Raw genomic sequence first — 17,160 nt, forward strand, 5'->3', positions numbered from 1 at the left:
TTTAATGAAACTTTGCAGTAACATAGCTTATTTAGAATTTATTTACAACATTAGAATAACACATAGGCTATAATTTAAAATGATATTATGTATATTGGGCGCAATATAACGATAAATGTCATGTAAGTGGCATGCAGACGAAGTTGCGCGGGTCAGCTAGTTTATAATAATTCAAATAATTTAAAATCAATATGGTTGATCCAAATAGGACTACATTCCTTTTATTTTACACAGTTTTAGTAGCGAGAAATTAGCAGATACATACGTATATACAATAATATTTACTTACATTCCAGACAAGTAATGTTGTCAACTCGAGCATAATAAGGGTCGCATATGCAAACACCTTTTTCGCAATGTGATTTTGACGGGCTGCAGTCTTTATTTGATTTACACTGCTCACCGAGTATACCACCTTTTATTCTCTGAAAAGACAGATAAATTATATCAAAAGATTACAGACAATTGCAGTTTACTTACATAAAGTGAAAAAGCAATTTAGTATTTAATTTATTTTACTATTAAATATTAGAACAGGCGTTGGTATAGGATTTTATTCGTATTTTCTTTCTTCACTTAGTAGTCTCTACTCGCCTTTCACAAACATTCGGGAATGTAAAGTAGTTATCTAATTAGTATAGTCCTAAGTGGGGAAGTCGTACGTACTACGCACCTGGCAGCTCGTTCGCCATTATGTTCATAAATCATTATATTATTTTGATACCCTTTTAATGATTGTGTACTCATCCGCTGTAGTAACATAGTAATTTTATTTCATAAGAATCTTCTCACAATAACCAACAATACTGGAATATTTTTTCATAAAAGCTATATAATCTATATTAGCTCCGCACACGATTAAGTGCAGTCAATTGGAAGACTGAAGTAGATAATTTATTAAGATAAAAGAAGCAAGAAGTGTGTGTGAGGATTGAAATCAATGATGTTATGTGCATCCCGTACATAAGCTAGTCTGAAGGTGAGGTGCCTATATACGTTTTTATTTTCCTATTTTTTATTTATTTTGAGTTTTTATTTCAATTAGTTTCAGTTTGAGTCAGTCTGCGATATGAGAAATGACTAGAATAAAAGCATAAATTTATTTATTATCGCGAATATCTATTGTATTGTTTCATAAGTTAAGCCTTGAGCTTGTTATTAATCCAGATCGTATAAAAAATATAATATAGTATTCTCAGACAATCGGTATAATTATACACTGCATTATTATTACTATAATGTTAAACACAAACATAAAACCTGCAATAGGTAATAATGATTCCATAGCAGTAAATGACTGCGTCTTGGTCTGTAGTATGACATTAACGTCGCGCGCGGCTTAATACACTTTTAAGATTTCATGCTATTTTTAAATTTCACTCAGGATATTTTTTCTTTTTATATAGTAAGAATTATCTTATACTCACAAGATGACCTTGGTAATTGGCCTTGGTAACTTGTAGCATACAGTTGTAACTAAACTTCTAGAATTTTAATGTTAAAATAAGAACTATTTTGTACCTATTTGTTTTATAACCTTATTATTTTTACTTTAGCTCGTTTATATCTTACTTTTATAGCTGTAAAAGATATGTACCTATACGATTGTATTAATATCTTACTTTACAGCTGGTTATACTGTATTATGAGTACGTATGTATGAGAAATATGAAACATGATTATTCGAGTACTTTGCATCTATTCGTGTTAATATACATTAGGTCATAGTTGCAAATTGCTGTGACGTGATAGTTATCGTTGTCTTCGCATATATGAGGATATCCGTCACACCTACACTGAACTCTCATATATCATTTGGAATATTTTTTTTTATTTATACTTAGGTATATATTAAAATTATCTCTATAGTCATGATAATAATTATGAATCCTCCCCAACGAAGCAGCATTATTCCATATCTACCGAAATTAAAATTTTACGAGTCGGTTCGGATTCCTTGGCATAACTTATTCAAGCTCCGGATACATGGCATTATACCGGAAGAAGGGTCCCTATGTGGATGTACATACAATGCCATAATATTAAATAATTCATGAGAACAACAGTTTTGTTATACAATAATATTATTCTGGATCAAAGAATTTCATTTAGCAAATTGTTTATGTTCATTATATTGATAAAATAGAAATATACAATGTTGTAAAAGAAAACTGGTGAATGTGAGTAGACAGTCCTTGATGTTCCGTGAAATTCCTTTGTATTATAATTAAAAATACAATATTTTGGGTAAGTTTTCGATGTATTAGGTTTTCTATGTGATAATATCCACTTTTGTTATAGAATCCTAATAATTGTTGTAAATAATAAAATTGAACCTTTCTTACCGTTTCTGTCCCTCTATATTTTTAAACCAGATACCACCGTATTTGTTTGTACTTTCAAATAAAAATTTTATCATAAAATTATAGTCTTTAATTTAGTGAAACTAATTAAAAATTTACAATAATAGCAAATAATATCACCTAGGTTTTTCAAAAGAGCAATTGTGATGTAACAATATTTTGCTTTAAGTTAATAACGAATCAAAACATCTACACCCTTAGGTAACTATAAAATTGTAATGTTTATATAGCAATGCACTCTACCCCCGTTATCATTTATCGATAGTAATAAATCTATTTGTATTATCGAATTAGTAGCAGATCGAAGCATACAATAACTACGTAGGTACCATTTTAATTGTGTCCTATTTCCTCCAATATAACCGTTTTCTTGTTTAGTTTCAATTGTCAGAAATCAAACGAGCAAACGCAAAAAAGCGTCCGTTACCATTACCTATCACGCGGATTGCGGTTGTTTCGATTGCCAATTGTAAGTAATGTTAACAATTAACTGACCAAATCGAGTGATAGATGTGATACCACAGTCGAAGCGAGCAAAATGACCTCAGCACGACCAGGGCTTTCATCAATTTCCTGGTAAATCACCTAACCACTTGCTACATTCGATATCTAGGGATCGATTCGTGCTGGTTGTTGCTATGTAATTTGGATTCCAGATGCAATTGAATATCTATTAAGTAGCACAATAACGTATACCTATATCGCGGCTCTTATCGGATAAAAGTTGAACGCCTATATAAGGATCACTGCACGCGTGAAGAAATGTTATTGTAAAATTATAACGTACCAGACCAACAAAGAAGTCAAGACGGAACTACGTACTACAAAAGTAAAGCTATTGTTTTATAAATGAACCAGAAATATGGCTATTTTTTTCGCGCAGTTTGGTTAGGTTAAAAATGGCGGCAGAGATGAAGTTTTTAATTTATATGAAGTTGTTCAAATCAAAAATAATTAGTAAAAAATCCGATACAAAATATAATACTTTGAATTATTTTGAACTCAAAAATCAATATAGAAATGTTTTATTTGCTAACTGTTTAAACTTAACTATTTTCAAAGAAATAACTTTGGTAATTAATTTTATTTTAAATGAACAATACAAACAAACTAAACTTGGTTTTGGATATAAATGTTATTAATTACTCTTTATAATATTATGCTTAGGTACATTCACACCTAAAAACCTAATGTCTTTCATAATACATTGCGGCAAAAGAGAACATTTTTTACAATAAATAAATTTCGCTTTAATTTGATCACTATGAAAGACACTATTAAAAAAAGTATACATACGTTTTTTCTGTAATAGGTTTATGTATCGTAACTTTGAAAGACGTTTAAATTATGATAGCATCGTGTATATTTGCATACAACATAATTATAAAAAGTGCGTTTCGTGATGACAAAAGACAAACGATTACTTTATAATTACTAACCTCAGGAGACAATATTTGTTGAGCAAATGAAATGTAAATTTTTCAATTAACGTATCCACAAGAGCGTAAAATGAGTAAAATATAGTTATATGCACTTATGCGACCTAGTACGTTTTTATTTTGTTATAGATATCTATATATACTGATCTAGATATAGATATATACATATACAGGAAGATATTTCACTATATAACATTATACTGATGACATTGAACTCTACAAAAAGGTAACTGTATCTTTGTACGCCTTGAGAAAGTAGCTTATAGGTGGCGTGTCGTTATTCACACAAACACGACAAGAATATAGGAAAACACGTAATAGATGATGGCTGCGGTGTTGGTACTTCGAGAATTTATTATGCTGCGTGTTTCGACAGGATTACCTTTAGAATTTTAATATTTCAAGTGCCAGTGACACAAAAATACCGGTGCCCAATTCCTAGCCCTACAGTATTTACTAGACGCCAAACTATTGCATCTTATATGCGGTATAAGTTTTATGGGTCTTATATAATCCGCCGCAAGAAAATAATATAATTCTAGTACAAATAAGACATCTTATATATGTTTATTTATAGTGTGTAATGGTCTGTTTGGGGGGAAGGGGATTGTTAGTAATGTGGACATTTAGTAATGGGGATATCAGTCAAGTCAATGGGGTAATGCACCATGTTAGGTCAACCTGTTCCCACGTGGTGAACCGGTGGTCCACGCGGTCCCTCCTGGAAACCATCGTGATCAAATTCCTGGTGAATTTGTCACGATGCGCTGACCTGCCTCATGTTCATCTTATCATCATCCACTGGTGCCCCGCAAGCACTGTGGGTGGGTTCACCATTCAATTGTCATTCATAAAACAATGTATATAAGTTATAGCTTCTTGATTAATTTAATAATTATGACGAACATATTTGATTTAATTTGTAATACTACCCATTTGGAAAGTTTTGAAATACCAGTAATAAAATCTAAATATTTAATGCTATTGTTTCATCACAAGTCGTAAGCTGGTAAGTAAAAGGATGAGCCAGGAACTAAGTTCGGTTGCAAAACAATATAAAGTTTTATGCGCGTTCCTCAGAGAACAATAGATAACCACAAGAAACGTCGTACACAATTTATGGTTACATCAATTCTGAATGATCTTTATGTACACAGAAACATAAATCATACGAAAAATAAAAGTTAAACGTGCACGACTAGATTTTCTGAATAAATTAAATCGAGATACAATTACACTTTCAAAGACATTGTAATCGATAGTAATTTGTAATACCCAGTATGATACCAAAACTACTGTTTTCAATATGTCACGACAAGTTAGTTTAGAAATTTGAATAAGTTTATTATCCTCGCCACTTACAATTAGGTTCAGCTGTTATAGACGACTTTTTTTTAAAACTGCAAGTTTATCAGTTCAGTATTCTATCTGAAGATAGATAAAGTATAAATTCTATTTTTTGTCAACATTTATGAAAAAGTTTCTGAATGTACTTTAAGACTCACGACAAATTTGATTAAAAGAATTTTATTTGTGCTTTGAACTAACGTAAAATAAAGTAATAATCGTTTGTTGGTTTGGGGTTCAGTATTATTTTTAATTCAACATATCTTATTAAATGTTTTGAAAACATTTAAAAAGATATGTTGGTTTTGGTTGGCTTTTATATCGCGTATTAGGCCTTCCATCTAGTTTAACGTCCTTAAACAATTTTGATAAGTATTCTAAATTCGTATAAGCTCTTATTTATATATACAAATTCTAAATAACATTACGTTATCCATATTTCATTTAATTTCCGTACATCGTGACTAAACATAATTATTTAAATAAATAAATAATAATATTTTGTAATGTTTGAAGGTGTTAATTTTCGCAATTATCATGTTATGCCTAATACTTTACTGTGACAATAATATGTACTTACTTACTTCATATAAATGTTCTAATAATATGCTTATCAATTTCACAACGCTATCTCGAACTAAGATTCATTTTCCTTCTATTTAAATCGGTATGACGTAGAACAATTTACGCAAATATCTCAAATAAATCCAAAGTGGATATATGTATCTGGAATTACCATATACGGTCAATGAACACTACTTATTGGATGTTTTCGATGTATAAGATAAGATAAATTAGGCATTTAACTTGTGGCGGGTTCTATTCTGAACCAGTTACTAACTGTTTTTATAACATTTCGTATCAATGTGTTAAATTTAATTTATGACGATATTCATATTAATTCATTGGAGTTTATTTTATACTTCGCGGTGGCGAAATATTAAGTACATATAAAATAAAATAAATATATTCACATTTTTAATATTATAATAATAATCTTGTCAGAAGCTTTGTAAACAAAGACAGAAAAACTCCTAAAGCATTTATAATATCCATGTAGAAGGTCGTTTGACATCGTTTCGAATCCCTACTTTCGGACCATCTTATTAACAAAGGATTGTTTTCTAATTTTTCATTTCCATCCCTTTACTTGGGTCAGTAGTATTTAAAACTATTCTACATTTCAAATCTATTGCAGTAGAACTTTCTGAATTATTGCTCGGAACCCTAAAAGAGCGGTAGAGTAAGCGAAATGAAAGGTTGGGTAAACCTTCGTTAATTTGATTGTTGGCATTACAATATTTCTGTTTACTCAATTGATATACAGACATAACTTACGTGTATTATAAGTAATTAAACATTCATAAAACTAATAAAATCGGAATATCCTATAAATTCCTGTAGGTCTATTGAATATAAATTATGACATTAAAATATAATAAAGTACTTAATAAAAACTACCTGTAAGTAGAAAGAAAGAATAGAAAGAACAGAAAATCATTTATTCAAATAAACTTACATTGAAACACTTTTGAATAGTCATTACATTTTTTTAATCTACCGCTCATTCGGAAAGCTGTCTTATCACAAGAAGAAAGAGCAAGAAACTTGCATGTCGCTCTTTTAAATTATTTTATTATTACTTACATTTTTAAGTTTAAGTGTGTGAATACAAACCACCAATTAGCACTAATTCAATTAAATACTCAAATAGAAAAATATTGAATATATAGCTAACTGGTTAAACAATTAATAAGAGGAAATCAGTCATAGTGATTAGAGCAGACAAATAGAATAGAACAATTCAAATTTAATATTGTAAAATCCCCTCATTTATATAACTCTATATTTAATTTAAACATATGAGATACTGTATCGAACCATCATTACGTATGTACGTATTCATAGTTGTAAAATTAGTGCTCTACTTGAAAGTTCCAATTGAGTTGAGTGAGATCTAACTAAGTAGGTATACCAAAATGAATTCTGACGGAAGTTAGTTACGTGCGAACTGACAAGATAATTATGAAATCTTTATTATCCGCTGTTGTGCTCATCATAATGTAAGCCGTTCTATATTCCCGGTAATATTGTCTGTGAATCGTGATTTGTATAGTGAAAAGATTTGTTTTTCTGTTTAATTTTTAATTTAAACTATTCAAATATTGCAATAATTGTTCGCTTATTTACAATACATATTTTAAGATTATATTGATAGCAATTAAGTGGTTTTTAGACATACGAAGTTAGTACGAAATCAGATCTGAGCACATATTCCTAAACACTCAGTTACGTAAATTATAATATTTACAAAATTAACACAATAAATTTTATCATGCCATCTACTGTATAAAAAAAATATTGGTAATTTTCATTACATAGTATATGTATAATCTGTAAAAATAAGTAGCAAACCAAATTATTGAAATCCGAAAGACCTTCAAAAGGAAAAGCGTTGCTGACATTCTTTATTACCTACACAAATTTTATTCCCTAGTACAGTTATTGAATAGATTATGTAAAAGTAACTTATATAAAATGATGACAATGAAAAATTTTCTAATCTATGAATAATACAGATAAACGAAATTATCGTACTCTATCATATAATTCTACACGTATATAGGTACTTATTATAATAACAATAATGATGATGATGAACATGGTATCAGTTTGTGCCTACATATCTACTCTTCAATAACTAATCAACGTATTATTTTTCTAAAATCTAGATCAGAACCCGCGGTATAAAGTGTACACATTATTTAACACGGTAGCAATATCATGTCCGTCCAAGCGCAGTGGTAACTTTGCTACATAACACATATACAATATAATAGTCAAGTCATTGTAGGAGATAAGATTTATTTTTATCTTTTGCATCCTTCAATAATGTCTGATATTCGTATATTGCGTGTTACATGACTGACACCTGATCCGGATTATGTCTATAGGTCGCCGCGGGCCGCTGCGGCCGGCCTGGGCCTTACCAACAAACTAGAAGGACACAGTGGTCACTACTGGTCTTAGGATTACCACTTACGAGTAGGGTTACCACTCGTCGTAGGATTTAAGCAATGAACATCATACCTAAATAGATATACATAGAAAAAGTCTATTATTATTATTATTATCATATTAATCATTAATAGAACCCTAAAAGTAGTTGTTTTTGTTTTATAAATGATGATTTATGGAAAAAAGTATAATGCTGTATTCGATATCCTTATAAGAAGAACATTATGATTATAATTACATTGTTATTTAGTATAAAAGTATACGATGGAAATAGAGATCACTAATGAGTAATTTAATAAATGTAGTATAAACAGTTGGGGTAGGTTACATTTTATTTGTTTAGCAAAGTATGTCTAGACAAATTATGATGTATACAAATGTCCAGACAAACTAACTATTATGATAAAGTTCACATAAGACATATAAAACAAAAACAAATGCCTATAAACTTACAAAAATTATATTTGATATTACAGAACTGAGCACTACAACCTTGTGCAATATTGTTTTTCGAACCTAATATCAATAATGCCAATATTGTTGTTCGGTGGAACTTGTGCGAATCAGAAATCTTGACCACCCGATGACTAAAATAAAAAATTGAATTATGTTTTTTTTTTAGTTACGTACTTTCGTAACGGCATCCCTATATGATTAGTGGTAGTGAGTCCATTGCGCGTGTCTGCGCGCAACTTCACTTCCCATGTACGAGTGAACTTGCACATCGTGGTCGTTGACCGCGCACGCGCCCTCTCAACGTCGTCATTGAGTCTTATATCAAATGATGCAGGTTATCAGGTCCCACGAGAAAAAGTAGTGCATTTTTAAAAGGCGCCGCATCCTTATAATGTGATGGGCATGTTTAAGCTAAGGAAGTTTGTTCGGACATTGCACATTGCACGGATAAAATTTTTGATCAGCCTGTAGATATCACTGATGAGTTTTCTAAAACAGCTAGCTAGGCAAAATAACAACTCTCTATATTACACATATTAAACTATTATATACCTCGCATACCTTCTACTGCTACTAAATAACTAATATTTAGTAGCAGTAGTTAATTAACGAATAGTATGAATAAAAAAGCATATTAAAATAATTATAGTAATAACCATTTCGTAGATAGTTCAGCAGAATAACATTCATGTAACGAAAATACTTCCCTCAAGAAACAAGTGGAAATATGAAAATTTAATTTGAATATTTCACACAACCTACGCAATCATTAATCATAATTTAGCACGAAATGTTAATTTATTTCTTTATTTTACGAGTTTGCTCTATGTAATGCAAGTAGTTCAATTTTAAATATTACTTTACTAGCTGTGCTAGCGGCTTTACTCGCGTGATATTTCTAGCCTATGTGTTATTCTGACATATAAGCTATAATACGGTTGTAAAATTTCATTAAATTCCTTTCAGTAGTTTTTGCGTGAAGGAGTAACAAACTTGCATTTAGCATGCATTCATCAATCTATTCAGTAGTAACTTCGTAATTAGGTATAATATTTGTAATTAATCTACTCAATAATAATCAACGAAAAACTAATAGACTGAGATATAATTATATTCCCGTACGCTCAGGTCTAATAGATAAGAGCTTTCATCTCAGGAATCGCAACGCATGTGAGATATGCACTAGGCGACATAATAGTTCATTCAATGATATCTTTGGTGTTGCTTCCAGCACTTTCCATCTGATAAGCGCATGGCGTGTGATATTTCTGTTTAGCATCAATGGTGTAAAACGGATCTAGCGATTTTCTAATAAGACAAACGCCTTCTTCTATTCTTCGAGTAGAAAATTGAGGCAAATCTATTAAGTCCCTTTATAATCCTTAGCGCGTGATTTAAAAACAAAAATCTTTTCTCATCCTACAATAAATATTGGATTGTGTAAAATTGTGTACAGGCACTACAAGCATTTGCATACTCATGCAGACGGTTACAAAATGGACATATAATAGATAAATATAATCAATTTAGTATGACGATAAACGATAAAGTCTACATAGAATTGTTTAAATTTTTGACAGATAACAAATAGAGCGTGGTTGGTTTAAAAGACATACTTGTAGAACCAGTATACCTTGTTCCTCAAGAGAATCGGAAACTGAGAAAATTACTAGGATACACTAAAACTGTCAAGTTGAAATCTCCTCATCATGCAGTCGTTTAGCAGCTATTATAGTTATTGTGATGTCACTACACTTGATAACATAACGAATTATCAAAATATCTAATTCAATTTACTGTGCAATCGAAAACCATAAGTCAATTTGCTAGGAGTTTACATCTTATAGGTAATGTAAAAAGAAGACTAAGATAGTCTGTGGTTTCATCCGAGCGGAACCCACATCTGACGTTCCCGTGGGTATTTTCAAGAAAAACCTTTCTTAGTAAATCATATATGTGTGTATGAAACTTATATGCAAAATATTGTAAATATCTATTCTATTAATTTACACTTGTATTATTGAATACAAGTGTAAATTAATAGAATAGAAGATATAGATTTACAATTTATTGTTATATTAATCCTATATTTTTCTCAGAATGCAAAGAAATAACTGGATATGACGGTTTCAGTAATAGCAATCTATAGTGAATTACAGAGAATGCTCTTAATGTGCTGCTAGTGTCTACAAACGTTTTCACCTAGGGGTTCAATTAGTACTACTGATGCTATAAAGGTAGCTTTAAGTAATATATGAGGTCATAATCCTACATGTTCTTCTTCTCAAAAGTAACAGTTAACTGGTCCCACAGCGGGTAAGCCTGTAGTGTAGTAGGTAAAACTGCGATTTTTCACACACATTATTGTTTTACATATTTTTGTCGGATAGTGCGAGTATTTTTTTTTATTAAAAAAAAACTGAGTAAAGTTTATACACTTCTGGATTAGCTCACCTTTTGTTGTATCATTGGTCACAGTCTTATACGGTATACCAAATGTCATACAATGATTCCTCTCAATCCTCACTATGTAGTATATTGGAACAGTGACTGAAAATAATAGAACAATATGAGCACGAACCTTATGGTTGGGTTCGTGCTCATATTGTTCTATTATTTTCAGTCACTATTCCAATACGACCTTAATAATAATCGTAGGTAGATTGGTAGATTTAACACTGTTATAATAAGTATTATGGGTTTTAATAATATTTAATTTCATGTTTACTTATTCTCTCTGTTATACTCAGGTACTTAAATAAGTATACATACTAGCGTTAACTCTTATAAACGCGTAGCATCTCACATTTCTCACATGGCTATCTCATCTCTGATCCGAGTTTCAATAGTTGGGAATTTTTATGTGAAATCCTCGTTTTGTGTGTCAAAGTTGAACCGTTAAGAGGTGCAGTTACTGAGCCGACGAGATTCACGATTTCGCCAAACACAACAATAGAAATTGTAACATGAAGTTAGGTACCTATTACTCAACAATTTGATGAGTACAAATTATAAAGCAGACATTTAAGCGATGAAATGGATGTAAAAAATGACACTGCACGGAATTGTCCTTTAATATACGATGGACATTTTTGCACGAGTTAACTCTTTTGTCCGTTTTATGTATAGCCGTAATTTTAGAATAAAATAATTGCGTTAATGGTACATACTAATAAAATTTTAGGGCTCTGTAAAAAAATAAATAATTTAACTACCAACCAAATACAAATTACGTAGGATCACAATAGTAGGTACATACATTCCTATCTTACTAATTTTATAAACGTAGAAGTTTGAGAGTGTGGATGGATTTTAATGAAACTTTACAATAACATAGCTTATAAATTAGAATAACACATAGACTATAAATTTTACATTGACCAAACTGCGGGAAACCTGGTAGGTAAAATAAATACATTTTTAAAATTCTACGTAATCTTCAAACTATTATATATTTAATTTTGATCTATAATTAAAAAAATATATATTTTAATGAGAAAGGTTTCAGCGATTTTTGAACGTCATCTAATAGATCTTAATAATTATAATTGTTCCTAGATAAAAATTAATTCGAAATAACCTTTTCAGTAAAATTCCATCGAAATTTTTTGTCAACGCGTACAACAAATATCAAAGTAGTTTCATTGTTAAGACTAGTAAACAGCAATCGATTTATTTATATATCTACTCGTATATATATTATAATATATATACTAGCTATCCGCCCCAGATTCACACTGGTGTACATCTATGATACATATAATCCTTTATATTAAATCATTCAATCTAATACTACTCAATTCTATGCTAAAATCTGTTTTAAAATCCGTTGAGTAGTTTAAAAGATCTAAGCCAACAGACAGCGGAAATGAATTCATTTTATACAATGTAAAAATATAGATGATTTCAAATGAGCTTTCACTATTTTACAACAATATAAAACAAGTATAAAGCTTAATGATAAACAGCCATCGTTATCTACGAACCGTGTCGGAGTATTTACTAGCGCCGATATGGATGTGCGTTACTAGTTTCTCATGATAAAGGCAACTAGTTTGAGAAATAGAAAATTGACGTAATTATTTTGCCATAAGAAAGGAAAGAAAGAAATAAGCAATGTACTAACAACTTTGAGTGAAGATAACATGAGAATAATATTATTATATCTACGGAACCTCAGCTGGAATTCAGACGCAAAGTTATTTAGATATTTTTTGTTTATGATTTGATGTGGTATTCGTCGTGCTTGGTCGTTTCATAATAAAATGATTATACTTAGACAAATTTGAATCAGCGTTTAAAACGTTAAAAACTTATGTTTATATTAGGCACTACTGTTTTAGAGTAAGTAGTTTTTAACGCATTTACTATAATTTGATAAAGTGATTGTAGGGTCTCATTAATGCAAATGAAGCACCTGTAGTAAAGAACATATAAGTCGCGCAATCTAAAAGGTAAGTCAGTAAGCAATATCTGACACAATAAGACTTAATCCACAGCTAACATAAAGTAAAATTATTGTTCTATTTTATTCTTACATAAATAAAATAAAGGAGAATATTTTTATTCTATGAAAATTAAAATTAAAATAATTTTAAGTATATAATCCTTACTAATATTATACATTATACTCAGCCGTTATATTAATTGTCATGAAAGATAGACATATTATTTGGGACAATCAAATTATTAATACGGTCAGCAGGCGAAGTTGCAGTTACAAAGTATGAAATAAATAAAAAATAATGCTAATTGTAACTTATATATCTGTGATAGTCAGCGTTTATTTTTAATTTTCGTATTCGTATAGAAAATGGCATTAAAAATGACATAGAGACTTGTGCGTGGAGAGATTATTATCCCAAAGAAAACATGGATACATTTTTATTGGTTTGCAATATTGCTATCTCCCCGGGGCACGCATCCCCGCCTCGATCCACCCGACCTCCGTCTAGACTGACGATCGGATTAAATAATTTAAAAAATCGACGAAAAATTGTAAACAAGTTGATTGTAAGAACGAACATTGTAAGCTTTTCGATATATTGTAGACATAGTTTAATTCCCTAGTGAATTTTGCTGTGAAACTTGATGTTTATTGAAAGGGACTTTCTCTCTCATAGAAAATAAGTAACAGGATAGTATAATGTAATTTAAAGATATTGGAGAAAATCTGGTCTTGTAGATTACTGGTATTAATTTAGTTTGCTAAGTATCGTACCTTATTATCTGACCTAATCAGACTATAGTATCTAAGTGGTTGTGACTTGTACTCGTAGTGTAAGTAGAAAACCAGTTAAGTGCAAGTTAAACATGCATGAATAGAGTTACGTAGATTGATATTTTTGGATATTTTGTCATACTCAATGTTCTTGATATGTCTAAGATCTAGGGTTGTGGATAGATCCCCAGCTCCGGTATAGGCGCTTATAGGTACATCGTGTGTTTTTTAGTGAGTAAAGGTCTCTTCCGCCATCCTTCAAAATAGAGGGTTATGGATAAAGTTTTTTTTTATTTAAATACACTAAATATATTTTTAATGCACGCTTGCCTCTTCCAACTTAAATATTCTCCACTAATTTTCCTGTATGTACATAACATGTAAACAAGCATTATAAATAAGTATAAGATTTTATTATATACCAATTTTAACTTTTCTATTATTATGGGTATCCAGTTAGTACTATCAAAGTAGTACCGTATTACAGGGTGGTGAATTAGTACCTACCTACTCGTACATCGTACCATCTGAGCGGGTGGTATCCGACTAAAGTATTAACGCTAATACCCAATTATAGACTTCGCATCAGATCGGTAGATACACCGCTCTAAGAGACTGTGATTCACTTGATAGGGGAGCGTCAAATTATAAAATACACATAGGTAGAGATAAATGGTTTATTTGTTTGTTATAAATCAGACAATTACAGGTTAATGAATATATACAACTTTACATAAATTGACCTCACTTAAGATTTTTCGATTTATGAAATTATTAACAGCATCCATACAAAAAGGTCGTAAAGTTAATGTAGCACATTTTTCATTGAATAAACCACTGATTTTCAACTATAATTATTTTACGTAAAAATATATTTCTAATACTTTAATTTACTTTGTAAAGCAAATTTCAAAATAAGACAAATTAAAAATATATGATTCGGAATAAGATTATAATGAAATATATTTCTTATTTGCTATATTCTACTTAATGCGATATTTAATGTATATGATAATGTCCAGAGAGCCTAAGTATATTTACAATAGTCATACTATTGTAAATAATAAATAATTTAATAATTATTAATATTCCGATCGCGTGACTATTATCGACCGGAAAAAATGTAGGAAATGTCCTTGACTATCTCAAATGGATATGCCAAGATGATTGGTTAATCTGTTAAAGGTGTGAAAGCGTAACAAACAAACGGAGAAACTCACTTTCGGATTTACTATATTATTGGGATTAAAAAACTATTTATAAACTAGTGTTGACTGTAGTACCTAATAGTTGCTAAATGTGAATAAGCCCTTTGAATATTTATGAGCTGTTACATTTTCGTAGTATGTAACAGCTCGTGTCGTAATTAGTAGATTATGTGTATATTTTTTGTAAAATATTATCGCATTAAAGGTAATACTCCAATTACGCGATGCTTAGAGATACTATTGTCAGATTAAACATATTTCTTCGATATAAATCTACATTATGATTATTCTATATCTTTGACGTGCGTGTGAGTCATATAAATAGGCAGTTAGATATATTCATACAGCACACGTAACCGGGTCATTTTACAATATGACCTACACAAGCAAAGGAAGCAAGCAAGAAAATTAGGAAATAACACGTTATCATCTTTTTTGCAGCCATAAAACGTATTGAATACCAACTTTTTCGACCCACACGGCGATTGTGAGATTTTTATACTATGCATTGTTATGATAATAAAATCCATCAACGAGCGCCTACTTCACAAAATAAGTTTACTTTTTTAATGAAAAATAGACATGTGCCAATTGACTTAATGCATTAACTACACGCACGAAATAAGTGTCTGTGCATGTACCTACGCTATAATTATAAACTTTTATCTTCATCTATAAATGCAAATTAAGCAAGAATGCTGAACGCAAATGCATTTGCTTAAATATCTTCACTTTCTAGAGACAGATATATTGTGAAAATTAGTAAGTACCTATGTATGTTAACAACGTCCTATTTTATACAATGAAGTCTTTTCCTTACCAGCTATTTTATTTCAAAATAATACACATAGTACAACAAGAGAATTGCCGCACTTGATCGTATTTATATATCAGGTGGTTTATTTCCTTCTAAATAGATATATAAAAAAAGTATTGTGGGGTCTGGGCTATTACTATGTATTTGTTTCTGACCTATAGTACTACGACCTATAGAGATATTGTGCTCGCTTTTTTTAGGGTTCGCTAACTAGACCCGTCAGAGACAAGAATTAAAAGATACTCTTAGGAGCCATGCTTTTTATTTCCTTAGGATAGAGCGTGTACTTTCCAAGGTACCAACATCGTTTATGCATGAATGGGCTACAATCAGATAGGATGTGTATTGCTGTTTTTGTTCAACTTAACAAAAAAATCTGCAAATCTTGTTAGTGCAAGTAGAGCAGCTTGACTGTGCAAATAAATATATATGTGTGTGGCTGTTAGCCATATTTTAGTAATATTTCCATATTTAAATTATGTAATAAACATAATTTAAACTGTAGTTTATTATTATTATTATATAGTTTACAATTACATATAATATTTAAATTATGGTTACTACTTTAAAATTCTAGTTCTATACCTAGGCTATATGGCGAGGGTATTACTTATTATATTAATAATATAATATCGTCGTAACCAAAAGTGATGACAAATCTACCAGCTCCAATTAATTTCTGATCCGTATGTATGGGGTGTAGCATTTGTTGAAGCGTACGCTCGTCCGACGGATTACAAATATTATAGAAAAGCGGTAATTCGGACAGTGATTTATAGAGCGGGGGTGGTCCCACCCTCGCTAGGGGCACTGCCCAACTTACACACCACATTGATTTCTGGATACGGGAAACAAGTTTTGAGTAATCTGACCGCTAACTTTCGATGCATTTTATTTGACATTTCTGGGTTACCAAAATTTCATTGCGACTATGTTCATTTTTGCGAACCCAGTCTTATAATTTAAGTAACTATATTAAAACTTTTGTACCATTGTAATAAAATGAACCAGTATTTTTCTACGCTTCTGAGGTTATTAAAAACTATTTCTGCCATACTTAAGGCTACAATCGACAATAATTACATAAAAAAATATTGATATTGTTCTGACTTAAAGTATACAAGACAACCGAAATCCTAATCCTAATCTCAATATTCAGATTTAGATTACCTTTTATTGTGTATCAATAACAGAAGGTAAAGAAATTTTATATCTTGGATTTAAGTCAAATATCCATGTCTGGCAAGTATGACAATAACTGCAATAATATATCGACCATTTAAACGGACGC

The 17,160-nt window shown here is 30.6% G+C and overlaps 1 protein-coding gene across 2 annotated transcripts in view; it reads right to left on the minus strand.

Moving 5' to 3' along the window:
- LOC131848417 (uncharacterized) overlaps positions 1-17,160 on the minus strand; it is a 43,292-nt gene that overhangs the window by 16,878 nt on the left and 9,254 nt on the right. For both annotated transcript variants that reach the window (XM_059198263.1, XM_059198262.1), the window contains exon 2: positions 290-425. In XM_059198263.1, the coding sequence (XP_059054246.1) occupies positions 290-425 (136 nt within the window). The remainder of the gene's footprint in view (positions 1-289; positions 426-17,160) is intronic.

The sequence above is a fragment of the Achroia grisella genome, unplaced genomic scaffold, assembly GCF_030625045.1.
Source record: "Achroia grisella isolate CSIRO2021 unplaced genomic scaffold, CSIRO_AGI_Agris_v1 utg558, whole genome shotgun sequence".
In the NCBI taxonomy this organism is placed as follows: domain Eukaryota; kingdom Metazoa; phylum Arthropoda; class Insecta; order Lepidoptera; family Pyralidae; genus Achroia; species Achroia grisella.